Here is a 24,767-nt window from a genome sequence, read left to right as displayed (position 1 = left end):
ATGGCAGAAGATGTAGCTCAGTGGTAAAGCAATCTTCAGTACAAAAAAACAAAACAAAAAAAAACCTAGCCCAGAAAATCATTTCCATATATTTCATATCTAACAAAGTCTTAACACTAAAATAAAAAATGCTGCTTTTTTAATTTAGGGAAAATATTTTTTTTTAATATTTATTTTTTAGTTTTCGGCAGACACAACATCTTTGTATGTGGTGCTGAGGATCGAACCCGGGATTCATGCATGCCAGGTGAGCGCGTTACCTACCGCTTGGGCCACATCCCCAGCCCCTAGGGGAAAAGATTTTTAAGTTTATTTTTTAGTCTTAGTTGGACACAATACCTTTATTTATGTGATGCTGGGGCTCGAACTCAGGGCCTCACAAATGGTAGGTGAGCGCTCTATCACTGAGCCACAACCCTAGCCCTATGGGAAAATGCCGCAGTCCGGCTGGGCAAAATAACTGAGAGGTCACAAGCAACTTGAAGGTTGAAGCGGGAACTGAGAACTCAAACTAGTGGGCACCCAAGGTAGCGGGAGCCGTAATGGCTCGCTGGCATTGCTTCCCAAACCACTCCTCCTGGCAAATTGCTAGGCGCCATCTTGAATTGATTTGCATCCCCAACATCTCCTCCCTTTTGTTTTATTAACAAATATGTGGCTTAGGGGCCATGCCTGTTTTAGGTTGTCCAATACTACATATGGTCCTTACCCAACATTGGATGTTCTGACCTCAAATCTTCAGCCTCCTGTCAGGTTGGTACCATTGTAATTGGATCTTACCCGTCTTTGACTACCGGCCCAACACATTTAGCCATACTTGTGGATAATGACCATAGTGGTTTTTACACAAACACCATAAACAACCTGCCACAAGCAGAAAGGAGGAGGATACAAAATACCACGATACCAAGCCATTGACTGCTCCAAGTGAGAAACCCCTGGAAAAACTGTACCACCGATGAGATCATCAGCAAAGATACCATGGTACTATTACAATTTGTTGTATCAGTTCATAATGCATATAAGTGATACACAATCCAGGTAAGTTCTGTAAGCAGCTCAAAGCAGAGAAATCCATTAATATGTCTATGTCTTCTCAAAGCAAATCAACTCTTGGCTGAGCATTACTTGTTGAGTTACATTATTCATTGATGCATCAGTTTATACAGTTTGTCTGATAGTTATCCCAGAAGCTGTTGCGGCAGCAGCAGAAACAGCAACAGCTGTGATGATGGTAGCTGTAATTCTGAAGTCTCATTTAGTTTTTCAGTAATACTGGAGATTCTTCTATTTTTGTCTTAAGATGGGAATTCTGGCAACAATGGCTAAAGAAAATTGTGCAGCATTCCAGTAAGCACTAAGAAAACAATTTTCTGAACAATTTAGTACATTATTCTGAACAGAATTATTAATGAAAAGGAAAGGTGAAAGTAAACAGATCTGTTAACCTCCTTTTTTGTACACATTAAAACAATACCCAATTTAAATTAAACAGTTTAAATCACGTGAATAAAAGATATTTGGATCCATTTTTTCATGAGTGCTCCTGATATATGGACATACGCACATACAGACATACAACACTTAACACAAGTGTGCACACATAACACAATAGTAAAGACATTGTAGCTTTTCACAGGTGAAATCTCCTCTGCAATGTTTAAAAACTCCACAGTTGATTAAAAAATAAAGCTGATCAGAAAAACATTAACCTAGGTCTGTATGAGCTCAAAAAATAGAAAAAAGCATTCTGGCTACCACCTGGTTTTGACTCATTTTGACATCCATCCTTCTTCCTGCATATGGGTTTGCATATGGGTTTGAAGGTATTCCCACAAGTAAGCTTCAAGGTTTTTTACATTTGAAATAGGCCTTAATGGTGCTCATTAACTCTAGGTGTAGGAGAACCATTATCGCAGATGTAAGGATAGCTAAACTGGGGTTCTGGATATCAGCTGTTATGAATTTGAGCCAAATCATCTTTTTGGTCTGTAGAAATCGCTTTAGTTAGTCTCTCTGGGATCCAAATCGGTTGCTGTTCTCCCTGTGGAAACACACAAACAGACCCCCGACTCCAGACAATCACTGGATCAGGACCTTTCCATTGTCCAGTTAGAATATCCTTCCAAAGTACCTTTGGCTTGTGTACATTTTTTGGACATGTGCCTTTCCGCAGCACTAAGTCCTTATGAATCCAAATTTTAAAAGTTTAACGTAAAAAAGGGTTATGTTAAGTTTATCTTTGGGGGATTTATATCACTTCCCAATTACCTCTTTTTGTTTTAATAAGTACATTTTAATAGTTTGATGAGCTCTTTCAACTAGGCCTTGTCCCTGGGGATTATATGGGATTCCTGTTATGTGAGTAATGCCAAATGAGGAGCAAATTGCTTGAAAGACGTAGAAGTATGGGGCTGGGGATGTGGCTCAAGCGGTGGTAGCGCACTCGCCTGGCACGCGTGCGGCCCGGGTTCGATCCTCAGCACCACATACAAACAAAGATGTTTTGTCTGCTGAAAACTAAAATATATATATATATATATATATATATTTTTTTTTTTTTAAAAGAGAGAGGAGAGACAGTTCTCGGCAGACACAACATCTTTGTTGGTATGTGGTGCTGAGGATCGAACCCGGGCCGCACACATGCCAGGCGAGCGCACTACCGCTTGAGCCACATCCCCAGCCCAATAAATAAATATATTTAAAAAAAAAAAAAGAAGTAAAAGTATAGCCAGAGGCATTGTCTGTTTTTAACTGTTTTGGAATGCCCACAGTGGCAAAATTTTGTAAACAATGAGATATAATATCTTTAGTTTTTTCTCCGGTATAAAGGGAACCCATTAAATATCCGGAAGAAGTATCAACTGTAACATGCAAATATTTTAATTTTCCAAATTCTGACAAATGTGTGACGTCCATCTGCCAGATATGATTAGATATTAGTCCTCTAGGATTAATTCCAAGATTAATTTCTGGTAAAAAGGTCACACAATTTTGACATTGTTTTATTATATGTCTAGCTTGTTCCTTAGTTATTCTAAAACGCTTTTGCAAGGTATTAGCAATGACATGGAAGGATTTGTGAAAATTTGTAGCTTCTTCTGGTATAGAAAAAATATGTATGTCATGCGTGGTTTTATCTGCTAAATTATTGCCCAAAATAAAGGCTCCAGGCAATCCTGTATGTGCCCTGATATGTCTTATAAAGACTGGATCTTTTTTGTCCCAGATTAAACTTTGTATAGCAGAAAGCAAAGAGAAAACAGTAGAGGAAGGGAAAATCCTATCAGCATCTTCAAGGGAATTTATAGCATTAACTATGTATAAACTGTCAAAAAATAAATTAAATACAGAATATTTAAACATCACAAAAACTTGTAATATTGCATTAAGCTCTACCTTTTGCACTGATTGTTCAGGTACTAAAAATGTAAAAGCTTGATCAGGGGTAACTACGGCTGCTGTACCATTATTTGACCCATCAGTGAATATATTTGGAGCATTCATGATAGGTGTTTTTCTTGTCATTTTTGGAAAAACTACAGGATGCGAGGACCAAAAAGACAACAAAGGATTAGATGGTAAGTGGTTATCAAATGAACAAACAGATTTGCATATAATTATTGCCCAAGTATTTAACTCATTAGCTAACTTGTTAATTTGATCCATAGTATATGGAGTGATAATTTTATTAGGAGAAATTCCAAACACTCCCTTTGCTGCTTTTATTCCTTTGAGTATTAATTGTCCTACAGCCTCAGGATACCTAGTAAGAATAGTGTTAGGAGAATAAGATAAATGTATCCATAATAATGGACCTGCTTACCAAAATACTCCTGTAGGAATATTTTTTGTTCATAGTACAATAAATAATAAAGGCAAACTTATATCAATTCTATCCAAATGCATATTTTCCATATATGTTTCAATGAGTTATAATGTCTTTCTTACTTCAGGCATTAACATGCGGGGTGAATTTGGATCCGATGGACCAAATTAGGATATCAAATAAAGATCCCAACTCTCCTGTTGGTATGCCTAGATAAGGCCTTATCCAATTTATGTCTCCCAACAAGTTTTGAAAGTCATTAAGTGTTTTAAGTTTATCTACTTGTATTTGAATTTTTGGTGGGTGGACCATGGTTGAGGATAATAGAACTCCTAAATAATTAATTAGAAAATTTAATTGTACTTTATCTACTGCTATCTCTAGATTATAATTTTTTAACAAGTTTGTAAGTGTGACATAACATTCTAGCAATGTGTTTTTATCCTTGTGTGCTAATAATACATCGTCCATTTAGTGAAATATTTGTAGTTCAGGATTTTGATTTCTAAGTGGCTGGACTGCTTTGTTAACATAAATTTGACACATAGTTGGGCTGTTAGCCATCCCTTGAGGGAGTACTTTCCATTCATATCTCTGATCAGGACCTTCATTGCTAGGAGCCACAGCAAAATTATTATAATACATGGCACCTTTGTTTTGTTTTAGGTAACTGCCAGCTAGCCATTGAGATGATATGAGTATGTTAAGATTTACATTCATATGGAAATTGGACTCCTGCTGTTCACCTTGGCCTGTTACGGGACTCCCGGAGAGTTCTCATTGGTTGGGGAAGGATGGTAGGAGGGTTTTCCGGGGGAAGTGTGGCCCCCCAGTTCCGGTAGACACACACACGTGTGTGGACCGGCTTGCTAGCGGGACGCACACGGACCACTGGCGGCTTTTTTAAAAATAAAACTGTCTCTATTCGAACGGCTTGTGTTTCTGTGCCCAGCCGGGTTGCGGCATTGCAAGCCGGCGCGCGCTAGCAGCAGCAGCGCGAGCACCGAGGCGCCCAGCAGGGAGGTGGCGAGGCTGAAGCGCTGCTCAGAGCCAGCAGCTGCGCAGCCTGCAGCACTTCATGATTCAGCACAGGGACAGTAAATGCAAAACGAGGACTATCCTCAGGATGAATTGGAATTGGAAAAAAAAAAAAACAATCTTTAATATCTATAACTAAAACATACCAGGTTTTTGGCAAAGCAGACAATTGAGGAATCCCCGATTGAGCACGTCCCATGATAACCATCTCATTATTAATAGCTCTTAAATCTTGCAATAATCTCCATTTACCAGATTTCTTTTTGATGATGCGGAGTTACAGAAGGTTGTAGGGCTGGGGATGTGGCTCAAGCGGTAGTGCGCTCGCCTGGCATGCATGCGGCCCGGGTTCGATCCTCAACACCACATACCAACAAAGATGTTGTGTCCGCCGAGAACTAAAAAATAAATATTAAAAATTCTCTCTCTCTCTCTCCTCTCACTCTCTCTTAAGAAAATTTTTTTTTGATCATGTTCTATGTTTAAAAAAAAAAAAAAAGAAGGTTGTATATGTCCCTCCGCTAAATGTTGTTTGACCAGGTCATGGGCTGCTTGTATCTTTTCTTTAGTCAGGGGCCACTGAGGAACCCATACTGGCCTTTCTGATTTCCAAGTAATTTTTATTGTCCCAGTGACCCCTCCCAAAAACCCAATCCATGTTTATCTGTTTTTTGATCTATTTGCATTGGTGCCACTATACCTTGTCCTTGTTCTCCTAATCCTTTTTCTTTCCTAAAACCTTGTCTAGCCATAATAGTGGGCGCATTTGAATTGATGTTTTTTTGTTAATGTTAATCCCAATTGATCTAGAACATCTCGTCCCCATAAATTTATAGGAAGATGATCCAATACAAATGGCTGTATAATTCCTTCACATCCTTCAGGATCCTTCCAATCTAATACCATCGCACTTCTATGGGGATTATTTGCCACTCCTAGGTCTTGAAGCGTTTGAGTTGCTTATTGTAAAGGCCAATGTTTTGGCCATTCTTGATGAGAGATGATGCTAAGGTCTGCACCTATATCCAGTAGCCCATTAAATTCATGTCCTTGAATATTTAACTTTAGTATAGGGCGAGAATCTAAATTTAAAGAAAGCATAGCCCAATCTATACTTGTGGAGCCTAATCCTCTGAAACCTCTTTCTACAGTATGACTAGAAAATTTATCATGTAGGCTGGCAATTATTAATAACTGTGCAATTCTATCTCCTGGTGAAATTACTGATATACCCCTTGGAGAACTGGCTATAATTTTTATTTCACCTTTAAAATCGGAATCAATTACCCAGGTCTTATCATAAGTCCTTTTAGAGTAGAAGAACTGCGTCTTAATAATAAGCCTAGGGTTCCTTAGGGAAGAGGTCCTTTTACCCCTGTGGGAATGATTTGAACTGCCATTTCTGGAGTTAGTACTGCTCTGGCGGAAGTGCAGATGTCCAACTCTGTGCTCCCTCTGGTTTGTCTGATAAGGGATCTAATGGATAATGTGTGCTGGGCACTACACTGATGGTATTGCTGGGTTCCTCCAATGCCCTGTATATTTGTGGTCGTGGGCCCCAGAACATTGGGCCCCCCTGTCCATTTTTTGGCAATGGAGTCCAATGTTTTCCTCCACAATATCATGGGTATACACCTAGTCCTTGTCCATTTTTTGACAACGGAGTACCCTCTACAGTAGTCTGAGAACGGCATTTATAAGCCCAGTGTCTCCCTCAATGACATTGTGGGCAAATACCCAGTATTCTACCTCTTTGATCATATCCAGTTTTGTTAAACCCTCCCCCTATGGGGCAACTCCTTCTAAAATGTCTTGTTTGTCCACAATTGTAGCATGTTTTTGGCCTGGCACCTAAAGCCTGTTGTACTGCAGCTGCCAAGACTTGCCCCTGTTCATTAATGTCTCTACATAATTTAATATATTAAAATCTCTATGTTTCTATGGTCTGATGGCCTCCCTACACCATCTATTGGTTTGTTCGTAGGCTAGCTGTTTCAGTAATGGCATTGCTTGTTCTACATCCCCAAAGACTCTGGTAGCTGTTTGTATAAGCCTATCTACAAATTCAGCATAAGGTTCATTAGTTCCTTGTATTATCTTAGATAATTGACCTTGTAAATCTCCATGTCCTTGTAAAGTTTTCCATGCCTTAACCGTAGCTGAAGTGATTTGTGAGAATACGGCAGGATCATATCCAATTTGTTGCTGCTGACCCTCATAAGTTCCTTCTCCTAGCAACATATCTAGATTTCTCTGAGGATAACCGGCTATTGAATTTCGCTTAGCCATCTCCATACAAAATTCCTGATTGGCAACCTTCCATAACACATATTGTCCTCCATTTAGCACAGCTTTGCACTTGCTAGCCCAATCTGCTGGTGTCATGTTTAAATTTGTAATGGATTCAACCATACTTACAGTAAAAGGCACTTGAGGACCATAGGTTGTTACAGCCTCTTTCAGCTGCTTCACAGTTTTAAAATCTAAAGCATGGTGAATTTGCTGCCCTCCTGCCTCCTCAAATACAGGGCATGCTAATCTTTGAGGTCCTGTCTCAGGATCCCATCTATAAACTATGGGGGTTGGGGGCCACCCAGCATATGTTGTCTCCATAGGTGGAGCTATGGGTTGAATACTTACGCCCTCTGGTGATGGAAAAGTGTTAATAGCAGCCTCCTGTTGTAACTTTTCCCCTGATAGCCCTTCCTCCTCTAAACTTTCTTCCTCTGACTAGCTCGAGAGACCTTCTCTTTTATTTGATCTGTTTTCTCCTTCCTCTACTATAGTCTGAACTGAAGGCTTTGGACTAAGCAAATAAGATCTTATCAACGTCCACAATGGCAATGTGCCAACTGACAGAGTTCCTGGGTTTTTCTTTTCCATCTTCCTTAAATCTTCACCATGATAGTCCCATTGTGATATATTCAACAACTCCTCCTTAAGAAGCTATGGGCTACATTTTTATATCATATCAAAGTATGCCCTAACTGTTATTGGTTTTACTAGGGTGCCTTCCTTCCTCTAGCAATTTACTTAATACTCTTTTGGTTTGTTATTTACTAATTTCTTTTTTTTTAATTTATTTTTTAGTTGTAGTTGGACACAATACGTTTACTTTATTTATTTTTATGTGGTGCTGAGGATCGAACCCAGAGCCTCTCACATTCTAGGCGAATGCTCTACTGCTGAGCCACAACCCCAGCCCATGTTTTTTACTAATTTCTGAACACTATTTCTGCTACAAAGAGAACACAACCCAACAAGATAACACAAAACAAAACCGAAACAAAACGAGACAAAAACAGAACAAAAATTCATTGTATAAATTTTTCTATTTTCTTGACATGTGCATCCGTGGTCTATCTCTATCTGTTCCTCAGGGGCGAACAACTTTTCTCCCATCCTATTTATTTCAAAGGACAGGCAGCTTGAAACAAAAATGAAACAAAACAAAAGAAGAATACACTGTTTCTTGAAATGGTCACCCATCCTCTCACCCTGCCCTCAGGGGCGAGCAGTTTACCCTGTCACTTACCCCCAAGCTTCAGGCGTTCCCCATACGGGCCACCATATGCCGCAGTCTGGCTGGGCAAAATAACCGAGAGGTGACAAGCAACTTGAAGGTTGAAGCAGGAACTGAGCGAGAACTCAAACTAGCGGGCACCCAAGGTAGCGGGAGCCGCTTTTCTGCTGGACAGCAGAGGTATATATACCTAACTAATTACACACAGCTTGACTCAATTAACATCATCTAGGTACAGCAGTCAGCCAATAAGGAATCCTCATCATCTTAATGGCTCTCTGGTGTTGCTTCACAAACCACTCCTCCTGTCAAATTGCCAGGTGCCATCTTGACTTGCTTTGCATCCCCAACAGGAAAAGATTTTTTTTCCAGGAAGAAAGTAGATGTTGCAGATTTAAATTTAAGATTGGTTGTTAAGTGGAAAGGAACAAAGAAGCCATGTGGCTTTTGTCATATGGTCACTAATGTAATAATATTTTCTGATTTATGAGACTTTTCAATTAACATTTACGGATAAGCTTCCTAGAAGTTGGCACAGGAGAATGAAGACTTCTGTCAAAAATTTTAGAAGCTCAAAGCCAGACATGACCTGTAATCCTAGGGACTCAGGAGGCTGAGGTGGGAAGATCAAAATTTGAGACCAGCCTCAGCAACTTAGACAATCCCGGTCTCAAAAAAGGGAGATGTAGCTCAGTGATAAAGTATTCCTGGGTTCAACTCCAGGTACTGCAGGAAAGAAAGCTCCAAATTTAACAGCTTCTGTGTGCAATTTTTATTATTCTTATAGCCATATGGAGTTGTGACATACATGTGTTGCTTAACAAAGGAAACATTCACAGAAATGCATCATTATACAAATGTCTTAAAAATGAACATAGACACGGCTGGGGTTGTGGCTCAACGGTAGAGTACTCGCCTAGCATGTGCGAGGCTCTGGGTTCGATCCTCAGCACCACGTAGATTATGTCCAAATACAACTAAAAAATATTTTAAAAAGTGTACACAGACAAACCTATATGATAAATGTCAACCACTTGATATGGCCTCATGCAATCAGAGACATATAGGAGATACAGAAGATGTTGTGTCCGCCGAAAACTAAAAAATAAATATTAAAAAAAAATTCTCTCTCTCTTTAAAAAAAAAATGTAATTGGGACTTTTCATTTAAAAAAGAAAAAAAATGGAAGGGGCCCATGTGGTGGCACATATCTGTAATCTCAGCAGCTGGGGAGGCTGAGACAGGAGAATCGCAAGTTCAAAGGTAGTCTCAGCAATGACGAGGTGCCAAGCAACTCAGTGAGACCCTGTCTTTAAATAAAATACAAATAGGACTGTGCTCGGGGGTTGAGAACCAAAGAAAAAGGAAGGGGAAGGGTCTGGGGTTGTAGCTTGCCTTGCACATGTGAGGCACTGGGTTTGATCCTCAGCACCACATAAAAGTAAATAAAATAAAGGTATTATTAAAAACAGAAAAAGGGAAAGAAATATACCTTCACTATTTTGTCATACACCTATATCTACATTTATTCTACAGTCAACATATAATTTAGAATATGTATATGTGACGTGATATATTTATATAATCTCTATGTAATTGATATATTAGGTCACTCAATTTAATTGATGTCAGGTTTAAGGTCATAATCTTCCATGGAAAAGTCATCCAATGTGGATACCTACATCTTTTAAAATTCTTCCAGAAGCCTATGGTTTCTGTCTACCTTTGCAAATCTTGCAGACTTAAAAAGGGCCACAAACATGGCCTGCACATGTTGTCCCTCCCTTACCTTAATTCCTCATTTTTCAGAGCACTCCTAAAATTTCACTTCCTCAGAGGGGCCTTCCCCAAACCCAAGATCAGGTCAGTCACCTGCTGTATGTGCTTGTAATTGTCCCTGTGCTGTAAAACCCTTACTACAGTCCTAATTTTACATGTCTTTAAGTGACTGCCTGTCCATCTGTGACCAGATTATAACCTCTGTGATGATAAAAAGTGGCTATTTTTGCTTAATTTTTATTCATCACACCTAGATAATACCTTAAAATTTCATTAGATAATTTTTTTAAATAACACATTATTTATTTTTATGTGGTGCTGAAGATTGAACCCACAGCCTCGTGCATGCTAGACGCGCACTCTACCGCTGAGCCACAACCCCAGCCCAGATATTTTTTAAGCTAATTATCCAAAGTGCTAAAGGAAAAGTAAACAATAGTACTTTGATGTTTTCTCTCATTATTATCCTGAAGCTCAGTTTACAATAGCAAAGAGATAAATAAGATTATACAATTTGTTAAATGTTACCCATAGAATATTATTTCTGTATTTAACAAAAGAAAAAATGTTTCATAGGTATTTATATTTAACAATATCTCCATGTAGGAATACCAGTACTCAACATAAAGGCCAGCTGTATTTTCAAACCACACCTGCATTTTATGCCAGAGGACATGTGGGATGTTGCACCTTAATCCCTACATTTGGAGTGTAAGATGTTTCGGAAATAAGTAGTATGAAATCAGTAAATTCTTAAGGCACATAGCTATGAAACCTGGATAGAAAGAAGACTCCTTAATTTCTTAATTGCCTAGCATGTGTGAGGCACTGGGTTTGATCCTCTATTATGCTATTTACCTCTGTGCAATTTTCCAAACTTTATTTGGAAAATAGCATAGAGGTAAACATAATAAACCACATTTTCCCCTCTCCCAATCCCCGTCCTATTTTTTTTTTTTTTTTTTAGAGAGAGAGAGATTATTTTTTAATATTTATTTTTTAGTTTTCGGCGGACATAACATCTTTATTTTTATGTGGTGCTGAGGATCCAACCCAGCACCGCGCGCATACCAGGCGAGTGCACTACCGCTTAAGCCACATCCCCAGCCCTGGCCTATTTTTTATTTTTAAATTTCTTATTATAGATGACCCAGTACATTTCTTTTATTTATTTACTTTTTTTTATGTGGGGCTGAGGATTGAACCCAGAGCCTCACTGGCACGAGGCAAGTGCTCTGCCACTAAGTGACAACCCCAGCCCCTGTCCTCTTAAAAAAAAAAAATACTTTCAATTGTAGATAGACACAATACCTTTATTTTATTTATTTTTATGTGGTGCTGAGGACCAAACTCAGTGCCTCACACGTGCTACGAGAGCGCTCTTCCACCGAGCTACAACTCCAGTCTCTGTTCTGTTCTTGAAGACAATTGTTTTAAAAGAAATGAATAGCCTGTTGTTGAAGGTAACAAAAAAGTCTGAACTTGAAACTCAAACTTTGGTTCATTTTTCTGGCTTGGACTGCTCAGGAGTCACTTCATTCAGAATCTTCATTAATGAATTTAACTGAGTATGCATCAGCATTATCTTCTCTTTCAGCTGGGAAAAAAAAAATGAGATGTCAGGGTATCTTACCCTTAACTCTCAATTAGTTGCAATGCCACTTCAAATTTTAGCTAGTGTATGTCATGATTGGAAGCTGGCAATATCTCAACATAGGTCAGGAATACATTTGTTCTGTTCTTGTTGTGAGAGTGCAGTAATTGGAATTGAATCCAGGGATGCTTATTACTGAGCTACATTTCCAGTCTTTTCATTTATTGATTGATTGATGCTAAGGATTGAACCCAGGGCCACTGAGCAACATCCCCATCCCTTTTTGTATTTTATTTTGAGACAGGGTCTGACTAAATTGCTGAGGCTGGCCTCGAACTTTCAATCCTCCTGCCTCAGGCTCCTGTGACCCTGGGATTACAAGCATGCACCACCACACATTGCTTATTTTTTGAGACATGGTTTTGCTAAATCGCAGAGGCTGGCTTCAAATTTTTGATCCTCCTGCCTCAGCCTCCCAAGTAGCAGGGATTATAGGAATTTATCACAGCACTTGGCCCTCTGTTCTATTTCTGAGAGAATTTTATACAAAGAAACCTAGCATACAGTAAGATCATCAGGTATAAAATTTCATTTGAAAACAAACAGTTGCTGAGCATCACTGCTTCTATGAAGAGAGAATAAAGTGAAGTCACTGGATTTTGTTGAGCTAGAAGTATCAGTCTTCCCTTACTTTTTTTTTTTTGCTGGGATTACAAGCCTGTGTCACCACACCTGGCTTCAACATGTAATTTGACTAAAAGTTATCATGAAATACAGAATTATGAATAACTTAGCCTCCTACTGAACTTTAGGTTAACAAAAAAAAATCTTATTTGTGCAATTTTTAGATACATATTTCTGGTATAGTTTTCACAATAAACTCAATCTGTTTTACAGCTAATTCTAGAGCCTGTTATTCTTACTGAGATACTCTGATATCTGTGAATCATTTTTCTTCTGCTTCAAAGATATTTTCTCTTAATCTTTCAACATTTTTCCTGTGTCTGGGTGTAGATCCATCCCTGAGCTACATCTCCTGCCTGTTTTTTTGAGGTGGGGTCTTGCTAAACTGCAGAGGCTGGCTTTGAATTTATAATCCTCCTCACTCAGTCTTCTAAGTAACTGAATTTATAGCTGTGTGCCACTGTACCTGCATCCCCTTTCCTTTTTTTGGTACTTATATTACCAAAGCATTTTTAGGTATGCTTGATGGTTTCAATAGACTCTTAGGCTTACTCGTTTTTCTTTATTCTTTTTTCTCTCTTCTTCAGATTGCATAATTTCTATCTTTAAGCCTGATGATTCTTTCACTTGCTAATCAAATCTGCTATTGAGCCCTTCTAGTGAATTTTTCATTTCAGTTGTTTATACTTTTCAACCAGGGAATTTCCACTTGGTTTTTTAAAATAATTTCTATCATTTTTACTAATACCTTGTATTTTTAAGACATTATCATCACACCTTCCTTAAGAATAATTTCCTTTACTTTTTTAGAAAAAAAATTTTTTTTTCTTTTTGGTACCAGCAACAGACCACAGGAGCATTTAACCACTAAGCTACACCCCTTGACAGTTAAAAATTATTTTAAAATTTTGAACAGGGTCTTGTTAAGTTGCTTAGGGGCTCACTAAATTGCTGAGCTTGGCTTTGAACTTGTGATCCTCCTGTCTCAGCCTCCTAAGCCTCTGGAATTACAGGCATATGCCCCTGTGCCTGGCTCCTTGGAAATGTTTTTAACAGCTTTTTAAATCTTTGTCTGCAAAACCCATATCTCCACCTTTAAAAAAAAATATATATATATATTATATATATAAAATATTTTATATATATATAAAAAAATATATATATATATATTTTTTTTAATTATAGGTGGACACAATATTTTTATTTTATTTGTGGTGCTGAGGATTAAACCCAGTGCCTCACACATGCTAGGTGAGCGCTCTACCTCTGAGCCACAACCCCAGCCCACATCTCCATCTTTTCAAAAGCAGTTTCTAATGCCTACTTTTTAACCTGTATTTGGGCCACATTTTATTTCTTTGTATGTTTCATAACTTTTAAAATAAAAACTGAACATTTTAGATAATATTTTGTAGCAAATCTGGATACCAAATTTCTTCTTGTTTGTTTAAATAGCTGGACTATCATAGTGATGCCTTCTCCTCCCATCCTCCAACCCCAGTTATGACCATCTGATGTCCCTCACTCCTCATAACACAAAGCCTTCAGCAATGTGCAGTCACCCTGGGAAGTTAGTGATTTTTGCAGGAACCCCTGTGTTCAGTTATTTGCCTCTTCTGGTATCATAACCAGCTGTCAATCAGTCTCTAGTTACTGCTGGCTAAACTGCTCCATTGTTATAACAGTGCCCAGAGGCAAAAATTATCCCATAATCTTTTTCAATTAAACCTAGACTCCTGCTGCACTTGATGACAGGCCTATAATCCCAGCAACTAAGGAAGTAGAGGCTGGTGGATTACAAACTTGTAGCCAGCTTCAGCAAATGAGGAAGACTAAGACCCCGTCTAAAATATAAACAGGAGGCTGAGGTTGGGGCTCAATGGTAGAGTGCTTGACTAGTATGTGTGAGGCACTGGATTCAATTCTTAGCACCATTTATAAATAAATAAAATAAAGGTCCATCCACAACTATGAAAAAAAAAAAAAAACAGGGCTGAAGACGAAGCTTAGTGGTAAATAAAAATAATTCAGACTCCTTTCCAGGTAGTCTTTAACAGCCATTCTTGGTAAATCTAGTCTGTGGTTTAATTTTTTTCTCTCATGGAACTATCAGCTTCCTCTTAGTTGCTTTCTCCAAAATCTCCGTTGTTTTAAACAGCACCCTTAGTCTTGAACTCCTAAGTGTTATAAGTATTTCCTTTGGGAAGAGCTTCAGAATTCTGTTTTCATACTCTGCCTTTCACTTTGAGCAAAATCCTTGTGCCACTGCTTCCAAATTGAAGGGTGGGGATAGTGTATATTAGAATGACACCCTTGCTTTACAACAGGGTACTAGGCATGGGAGCTAGCTTCTGATCATCTCAGCTTTAGTTTCTCAGCATGAACTTTCTGCTTCACAAGCAATCTGTGCAATAGTAATTGAGTTTCCAATATTCCTGGCCTACTGTGTCTACAGTAAATCTATTATGCAACAAATGACATTCTTTTAGAATACAGCTTCTGTAATATTGGGGAGGGGAGGTAGTTGACAAATGCCATTGGCCCATTCCTACTGGGAGGATACCGTAGCCTTCAACTGGGGGTGGGGATAAAGGATCCCCATGTTCTTGGCTACATCTGCTCAGATGGAGCTTCTCCCCTCAAAGCTGGAGGATGGGAGAGTCTGTTATGGCTCATGGTTTTTTCACATACTTGTTTCTCCATTTTCTGCATGCCTGGAGGAAAATTTCCACAGACTTAAGATGCTTTCTTTTCTTTTTTTTTTTTGGTACTGGGGACTTTTTGGCACTCAGGGTGCTTTACCACTGAGCTACATCCCCAGCCCTTTTTATTTGGAGACATTTTCCAAAATGTCTCACATTGTTTCTCATGGTATTGTGTGGCAAAGTTTCTCACATTGCCAAATTCTGCAATCATCACCCATAACTTTTTTTTTTCAGTACTAGGGATTGAACCCAGCGGAACTCTACCGCTAATACCTCCAGGCCTTTTTATTTATTTAGAGACAGGGTCTCACTAAGTTGCCCAGGCTGGTCTCAAACTTATGATGCTCCTGCCTCAGCTTCTCAAGTAGCCAGAGTAGGTGGTAGTAATAGTAATAATAGTAGTAGTGGTAGTAGTAGGTGCATACCACTTTGCCAACTATATGGGTGTGTTTACAATAGAATGACAGTGATATAAACTAAGCCTCCGTGGTCTTATAATAATTATCAGCTAGCTAACCCTTTATAGAAAAAGCTTGTAATCCCCTGCCTTAGAACATGATCCATGAGCTTAGAACTTAGTTTTGGTGGGTGGGGGGAAATCACTATTCTCCTGTCCTACCATTATTCCAAATATTAAACTTTGAAAAATAAATGCCATTGGTCACTAAATGTGTAATTTGCAAAGAACAAACTATTATATACTACTAAAAATAAACCAATAGTAAATTCTTAGGTTGATTTTCTGAGGGTGGTTATAATCAAAATTTCACTAAGAATGAGCTATCAAGTTACCAAAACTTTGCTTTCTTCAACTTAAAGTTATCAACTCCTCCATAAAACCCATTTAAATAAGAATTATTAGGCTGGGGATATAGCTCAGTGATATAATGAACACAAGACCCTGGGGTTGGTCTCCAACACCAAACAAACAAATAGCTTAATAATATTTTACCACTCGGGGCTGGGGATATGGCTCAAGTAGTAGTGCGCCTAGCATGTGTGAGGCACTGGGTTTGATCCTCAGTACCACATAAAAATAAAATAAAGATATTATGTTCACCTAAAGCTAAAAAATAAATATTAAAAAATAATAATAAAAATAATAATTTTTTACCACTCTTTGAGACATATAAACATAAGGCGCTTTCAAAGAGGATAGTCTATATAAGATGAACATGTCCATTTCTAGCATAAAAGGAGAATATAGGAATATAATATTTGAGCACTCCCCCAAAATGGACCCTATAATATGGCTTTAATATTTTGCTTTCAGGTTGGGGCTGTAGCTCAGTGGTAGAGTGCCTGCCTTGCACATGTGAGGTACTGGGTTCAATCCTCAGCACCACATAAAAAGAAATAAAGATATTGTGTCCATCTACAACTAAAAAATATTTAAAAAAAAAAATCTTGCTTTGTGCTACAAATTCAAAAAACACCACCAAACCTTACATAGAGGATTAGAGTATCATACCATTTTATCATACCAAAGTTCATTGGTAGGAATTATCAAGAATTATCTATAATTAAAGGAACCACACAACCATTATGAATTTTACCTCTGAAATCTTTTCTGGTAGAGGTACATTGTGAATATCCATCTCAGATGCACTTACTATACCTCTTGTTTTTAAGAGATAGCTAGATTGAAAATAGAGAGAGAAAATATTAGTACCATACCACAGTTAAGATTATCAATGAACCATACTTGCCTTGTGAAACACAATCTGTCAAGCAAGGCCTGCCTTCTTATTAAATCCCATTTCAAGATTTGTGATGTATTCTGTTGGAAAAACAATTTCTCAACAAACAAATCAGAGAGACTCTGTCATCCTACCTTTTCCCAGGGACAAATTATCCCAGTACAAACTGAAAACAAAAAACAGGATCAGGGGCTGGGGTTGTAGCTCAGCAGCAGAGTGCTCACATAGCACATGCGAGCCTTTGGGTTCGATCCTCAGCACCATATAAAAATAAATTAATTAAATAAAGGTATTAAAAAAAACTGGATCATATGAAAATCATGATGCACACAAGTAGATCCTATAGCATACATATTTCAAAGGAAAAGTAATCGAATTTTAGCAAATAGTGTTGGTTGCTTAGCCAGTAGCCATTCCTTTTTTCTTTTCTTTTTTCTTTTTTTTTTTTTTTTAGTTGTAGATGGACACAATATCTTTGTTTTTTTATTTATTTTTTTAATGTGGTGCTGAGGATCAAACCCAGTGCCTCATGCATGCGAGGCAAGTGCTCAACCACTGAGTACAACCCCAGCCCGTCACTTTTTTCTTATTAACAATCCAGATTTTCTCATATGTTCAGCCTAGGAGTTGAATCAAAAGTGTTCTAAGCTAACTGTGACAAATCTGTTGACACATTTGCTTTCCCAATAAGATGATCATATAGCTTAGTTCTAGCTAATGAGAAAAAGTAAACTTCTGCCCATAAAATAAATTCCTTTGTGTTTCCTTATGCCCCAAACATAAGATCCTTCCTGTTGAAGATGCTACCATCAATATATACTCATGCTGTACTCAAGAGGAAAAGGCCAAGAGAAGCACAGAAATGCTGACCCAGATCCCTAATCATGGTTGAGCCATCAGAAGGCTCCTGGGGTAGCCAATGGCCTCACCTTTTTTTTTTTTTTTTTTCTATTTGGTACTGGAGATTGAACTCAGGGGCACTCAACCACTAAGCCACATTCCCCAGCCCTATTTTGTATCTTATTTAGATACAGGATTTCACAGTTGAACTTGTGAGCCTCCTGTCTCAGCCTCCCAAGCTGCTGGAATTGCAGACATGCGCCACCACACCTGGCCCTCACCTTTCTTTTTAAAACCACTGTTAGTCAGAATTTTTGATACTAGCAACCAAATTCATTTTGATGGGATACACAGACATAGATTCATTACCTTCAAAGATTCCTGCTAACCATACTTTCCTAATTTCTATTTAGTCAACTCTTCATCTTAAAGACTAAATACTCAAAAATCCCATAAGACTTTTAAATTTATACTAAAAACTTTGTTACTAAAAGCTTATTTCTCTAGCAAAAACTGAAATTATCACTCTTCTGGAACATCTACTTACGTCTGTTTCTAAAAATGATTTACAGTTACTTATAGCACATATTGAGATACTTTTTTTTCCTCATTAAATTTAATTTTAGGACTGAAGTTGAGCTCAGTGGTAGAGTTCTTGATTAGTATGTGTGAGGCACTGGGTTCAATTCTTAGCACCACAAAAAAATAAATAAATAAATAGATGAACTCTATATAGTGCAGAGTGATGGGAAGGCAAGGGAGGGGGCATGTGGATAGAAATAATAGTGGAATGTGATGAACATTATTATCCAAAGTACATGTATGAAGATATGAATTGGTGTGAATATACTTGATACACAACCAAAGATATGAAAAATTCTCTATATATGTAATAAGAATTGTAATGTATTCTGCTGTCATATATAAATAAAAAATTAATTTAAAATAAGTAAATAAAGGGCTGGGGATGTGGCTCAAGCGGTAGCGCACTCACCTGGCATGCATGCGGCCCAGGTTCGATCCTCAGCACCACATACAAAGATGCTGTGTCTGCTAAAAACTAAAAAATGAATATTAAAAAATTCTCTCTCTCTCTCTTAAAAATAAATAAATAAATAAATAAATAAAATAAAGGTACATGTCCATCTAAAACAAAAAACAAAAACAAAAACAAAAACAAAAAAACACTTAATTTTGCCAGGTGCACTGGTGCATGCCAATAAACCGGTGGGGAGGCTGAGACAGGAGATTGCGAGTTCAAAGCCAGCCTCAGCAAAAGCAAGGTGCTAAGCAACTAAGTGAAACCCTGTCTCTAAATAAAATACAAAATAAGACTGGGGATGTGGCTCAGTGGTCAAGTGGCCCTGAGTTCAATCTCTGGTATCCAAAACAACAACAATAAAAAAAACTTAATTTTAAATAGATTGTTTAAAAAATGAGGAATTCATAGCAAAATATAATTCCATCTCAAGGATACATCCTGTTAGAAATCTGCAATGAAGAACAAATGGTATATACCTAATGCACGTGAAACAGTTTCATAGTAACAAGTGAGTTTTACCTATAAATTTTATTGTTTTATCAAACAAAATGAGCTAGAAACACCAATCTGAAAATAAGCTCAGTGGCACCAGCCATTCAGGAGGCTGAAGCAGGATTACAGGTTTCACACAAGGATTGGCAAGATAACAAGACCCTGTCTCATGAATAAAAAATAAAAGGGGCTGGAGATGTACCTCAGTGGTAGAGCACTTGCCTATCATGTACAAGGCCCTAGATTCAAACGCTAATACCATGGAAACAAAATAAAACAATACATAGCTAAGCACATTAAATGGAAATGAAAAAAACAGAAGCATTTATGTTTTATGAAGGGAAAATGAGTTTTGAATTCATGGATTCACACCTCAGCTCCTCCACCTCTCTGAGTCCTAGTTTTCTTATAATAAGAATTCAATTAGGTAAGCATAATGCCTGGCAGAAACCAGGCTAGCAGTAGTTGTTGTTGCTTAGTGGTTAAGAAAAGACTTTGATGTATATTTCAGTTTCTTGTAATAAACAAAAAAGCTAAATTAAAAGGTTCAATTTACTAAGATAAAGAAATACCTAATGTAATTTATGAGAAAAAACAGCAAATAGGTAATTTTTCAAATCCTAGGAGACCCTGTGATTGCTACTTTTACTTTTCTTTGTGCATCTGTTTCATTATTCTTTTCAGCAGATTTCTCTGCATCTACATGTATAATGTTGAAAAACCTATCACAACTTAAGAGCTTTCGCTTTTCAACTTCAGCACCATCTACAAGTGACAAGTGCCCATAATTTCAAATTCCTAGGGTAGAAAATATGGTTTATTTGGGTCAGGTAAAAAATCCTATACATGTGAGTGGTGTCTTGTATGAGACAAATATGATGACAAGGTCCCACCCTATGGAAGGGAGATGGACAAGGGCACAAACCCAAAAGGTATCTATGGCAAAAGCTTGCCTTCCTGAATTTTGTTTATTGAAAGTATAGCTTCTGAATTATTCTATGGTACCACTATGAAGACATGGTATGATTAGAAGACATCTAAAATCATCTTAATGTTATAAGATTATATTTTTGTTCTACTACTATTTTTTTTTTATAAGAGTGCTTGGCTTTAGCATCTTCTTGAGTACAAATACTTTGTCTTTTCCAAAAGATCTTTTAAAATTTATTTGAAGGCAACCCCTATTGGGTTTTCTCTTTCCCTGCTGAATAAATTCACTTGAATATATTTTACTCTTTTATGCTCAAAAATAAATACATATTTTTTTAATCTTTATTTTTTGATTAAACAATATCTATATCTACTCACCACACCATTTTATCACTGGAAAGGCAGAAGTGACCTCTCAAGGCAGCCAAAGCAGCATGGGTGGAATACAGATGGAAACCAATGGGAATTTCACAGGAACCACAGAATAAAAGGTTGTAAGTGCTAGGAAGGAAAACACAAAATAGATAAGAAAGAAAATCACAGAACAAATCAAAATAAATAAGTCTCTGGAAGCATTTCTATCACCTAAGACACAAGAGAAATTTATGTTATAATAGGAATGAGACTGAAACAATGTCACATCCAAGAAAGGGTAACTCAGGTTTTTTTGTTTGTTTTTTTTTTTTTAAAGAGGAATGAAATTATGTTTTATGCAGGCAAGTGGATGGAATTTGAGAGCATTTTTTTTTTTTTACAGAGAGAGAGAGAGAGAGAGAGTTTTAATATTTATTTATTTATTTTTTTACTTTTCGGTGGACACAACATCTTTGTTGGTATGTGGTGCTGAGGATTGAACCCGGGCCGCACGCATACCAGGCGAGCGCGCTACCGCTTGAGCCACATCCCCAGCACGTAACTCAGGTTTTAGTATAATTATACTCTAAATTACAGAAACCTTCATGGATTTGTCCATTAAAGCAATCAAGGATATATAACTCTGAGACAGATAATTCATCGGCAGGGGGAGGAAGCTAACTAATGAGATTAACACTGAAACATTCAATTTATTTTTGTATTTTAAATTCTTTTTTTTTTTTTGCAGGCTGTATTTCCCTTGCACATATCTCTATCACTGAACTATACCTCCAGCACCATAAAAGTTGATCAATTGTCTGATTTTTTTTCCACATTTTTTAATGAGTGCATTGTAATTGTACATATTAATGAGTTCTCCAATTTGTTTTAAAACACTCCATAGATTGGGCCCAGTGGTACACGCTTGTAATCCCAGCCATTGGGAAGACTGAGAAAGAAGATCATAAGTTTGGATGCCAGGTTCAGCAACTTAGTAAAACCCTGTCTCAAGATAAAAATAAATAAATAAAAAGTACTAAGGATTTAGCTTAATGGTAAAGTACCTCTGTGTTCAATCTCTAGTATCAAATAAATAAATAAATACTCAAAGATAAATAAAAAATGAAGAATACAGATGAAATAAAATTCTCTCTCTCTCTCTCTCTCTCTCTCTCTCTATATATATATATATATATATATATATTTTTTTTTTTTTTTTTTTTTTTGTGGTACTGGAGATTGAACCCATAGCTTTGTGCATGCAAGGCAAGCACTCCACCATCTGAGCTATATTCCCCAGCCCAAATTGTCAAAATATTGGTAAATGTTGAAACTGGGTACATGGGAATTATTACAGTATTTGAAGTATTTTAAAATTTCTCCATAATAAGAAACCTAACTACTATATATAACTATAAAGCTCTAATTTTTAAAAAGATTAAAGAGAAAATGCTCATTTACTTAAAAAAATTTTTTCTATAATAAAAAGTTTTAAAAAGAGTCAATCTAGGGGCTGGGCTTGTGGCTCAAGAGGTAACGTGCTTGCCTGGCATGCTCGGGGCACTGGGTTCGATCCTCAACACCACATAAAAATAAAGATGTTGTGTCCACCAAAAGCTGAAAAAATAAATATTAAAAATTCTCTCTCTTAAAAAAAAAAAGAGTCAATCTACAAACATTACTGAATGCCTATTTTAGCTTATTTTAAAAAGTAGTTTACAGGCTAGGTAGAGCACTTGCCTAGTATGTATGAGGCACCTGGTATGATACTCAGCACCATATAAAAAAAGTAATTAATTAAAGATATTGTGTCCCATCTACAACTAAAAAAAAAAAAAGACTTAAAAAAACAAAGGTAGTTTACTAATAATATACTTTCCTGGAAATTAGGTTATATCTTTTAAAAACAAAAAGTGTTATTATCTTATAAAGATTCTTACAAAAATATTTATGAATGGAATGATATAATTTCAGGTATGTACTTAAAAACATTAAGGAGGGGTAGGTATGATTATAGATAAAACATGATTGGCCATGATTTGCTAACTGTCCTCATTTAGTGACTGGTAATACATGGGTTCATTATACTGTTCACTTCTGTTTAAATTTGCAAAAACAATTTTATTTATTTATTTATTTATTTATTTAAAGAGAGAATTTTAATATTTATTTTTTAGTTCTCAGCAGACACAACATCTTTGTTTGTATGTGGTGCTGAGGATCGAACCCGGGCTGCACGCATGCCAGGCGAGCACGCTACCACTTGAGCCACATCCCCAGCCCTGCAAAAACAATTTAAAAAGAAATATTTTACTTATAACCAATATAAGGAAAATTCCACAAAGTAAATATTACTGTTGAGCATAACAAAAATTCAGCATAACAATGCTATTTTTAAGTGCTAAGACTGTAATACAATAATGCTTACTGAAATTAGTTACATTAAATCTTCCACCAGTAACAGAATAATAAAATTTGGTAGAGAAGCAACCCTGGAAGTCAGGTGCAGTGGTTCAGCCCTGTAATCCCAGGTGGAGTGGCCCACCCCTGTAATCCCAGCTAAATTCTAGGCCAGCCTGGACAATTTAGCTAGACCCTGTTCCAAAACAAAAAATAAAAAGGGCTGGGGATGTAGCTCAGTGGTAGAGTCTGGGTTCAACCCCTAGTACTTTAAAAAATAAAAATAAATAAAAAGAATGAATTGTCTTTCTGTCAAAGGCCAATATTCAAATTTTTGGAGCCTTATTTTAATAATAAATTCACTGAGTACTTGATTGTCACTTGTAAGTCATACAGCATTCAAGTACTTAATAATCACCTTGTTTTTTTTTCTCCCAATTTCTGAAATCACTGAATCCTGCCATGATTTATTACAAATTCCATGTTAAATTCAAACTTGAAGTCTTGATAACCTAAAGGATTGTAGTTCATAAATTATTTTCACTATAAACCAAAATTTTCCACTATAAAACATAACTTTTGGGCTGGGCTTGTGGCTCAGTGGTAGAGTGCCCGTCTAGCATGCGGTTAGATTCTCAACACCACAAAAATGTAAAATAAAGATATTGTGTCCACCTAACACTTAAGAATAAATATTTTTAAAAAGACATTTTTTAAGCCTCACTTCATTTGTATATGACACTAGGAATGTGGACCTCAGAAAGATTTTAAAAACTACACAAAAATCTTCTTCGTTTCATAATACAAGTTCTTACAGGTGTGACAAGTAAAAGAAACATTCTATCATTTGATTATACTGTATGAATATAATAAACTTTATAGGAACAAATGGTATACTCCTCGGACAGTATACCATTTGTTTCTAGAAAACCATCAGTAATTCTCGGTACACACCTGCATTTAAGCGAACCTTCAATGCCAACCAGGAAGGGTGCTTCCAAAATGACGTTATTTGTGACTCCTAAAACGACAAACACGGGTCACAACTTGAACTTGTGAGGGCCTTGAAAAGGAAAACCTCCCTCCTGGCCAGACTCTGAGTAGCGCTAGGGGCGGGACACCAAGAAAGGAGGCCTGGCTCGGTTTTAGAGCGTTTGACTAGCAAGCGCGAAGCCCTCTTTTCCAGCCCCAGCACTGGGACGGGAAAAAAGTTTAAAACCGGGGGCATAAAAAACAAAACCACGAAAACCACCCTCACCCTCTGTCCCAAGGGGCAAATTCTTTCCAAATCTACATCCTGTTTCCTTTCCAGCGAGTTTTCTGCTAGCCTGTCCCAGACTTCTCCAGAAGCCGCCCTCCAACTCACTGGAGAAGACGACGACCCCAAGGGAACGCGACAGGTCCCAGGCGAGGTGCACTGAATCCGCCAGCACAGAGTGGCATTGCGCGCACTGGAACACAGCGCATCTCTCGGGCTGCAGCCACGACGGTAGCAGCGGGCTGACTGGGTGTTCTTTCGCCTCACATTTCGTCGGACCGAGCGGCGAGGACCCCTCCACCACCTGTGTGTCCCACTCCAAGGAGGTGGTAAAAGAGGATTCGTCGATCACCTCCTTAGCGCCGTCACAAAAATCACCTCGGGACACTTCTGCACAACAAGACCGATGCCGCCGCGGCCGAGCCGCCATCTTCCTGCTGCGGTCTCCTTTTTCAATCTCGCACCAAACTCTGCTCCAAGCGTCGCCCCCGCGTCCTCAGTAGACCAAGTGAGCGGTGCGCTCCACAGCTCACCTGTAGCTTGGACGAGGCCCTAGGGCCTTCCGCCTCTGCTGTATTGGAGAGGTGTAGGGTGGA

At 37.7% G+C, this 24,767-nt stretch overlaps 1 protein-coding gene across 2 annotated transcripts; it reads right to left on the bottom strand.

Annotated features, from left to right (window-relative positions):
• Positions 1-4,974: 4,974 nt before the first annotated feature.
• On the bottom strand, positions 4,975-24,763 carry Oip5 (Opa interacting protein 5). 2 transcript variants are annotated; one of them, XM_078049786.1, is made up of 5 exons: positions 24,280-24,763; positions 23,868-23,934; positions 20,538-20,660; positions 16,712-16,793; positions 4,975-5,268 (listed from the first exon to the last, which is right to left on the bottom strand). In XM_078049786.1, the coding sequence occupies exons 1-5, from the start codon at positions 24,599-24,601 to the stop codon at positions 5,179-5,181; spliced, it is 684 nt and encodes a 227-aa protein (XP_077905912.1). In that variant the 5' UTR covers positions 24,602-24,763; the 3' UTR covers positions 4,975-5,178. The 2 variants fall into 2 exon arrangements, with proteins under 2 accessions (XP_077905912.1, XP_005316483.1); XM_005316426.5 differs by lacking the exon at positions 4,975-5,268 and adding an exon at positions 11,465-11,769 and having other exon boundaries at positions 24,280-24,760.
• Between the last annotated feature and the right edge of the window lie 4 nt (positions 24,764-24,767).

This window comes from Ictidomys tridecemlineatus, chromosome 5 (genome assembly GCF_052094955.1).
Source record: "Ictidomys tridecemlineatus isolate mIctTri1 chromosome 5, mIctTri1.hap1, whole genome shotgun sequence".
Lineage (NCBI taxonomy): Eukaryota > Metazoa > Chordata > Mammalia > Rodentia > Sciuridae > Ictidomys > Ictidomys tridecemlineatus.
The sequence above is the reverse complement of the archived record's forward strand: the minus strand, read 5'-3'. Positions and strand labels throughout refer to the sequence as shown.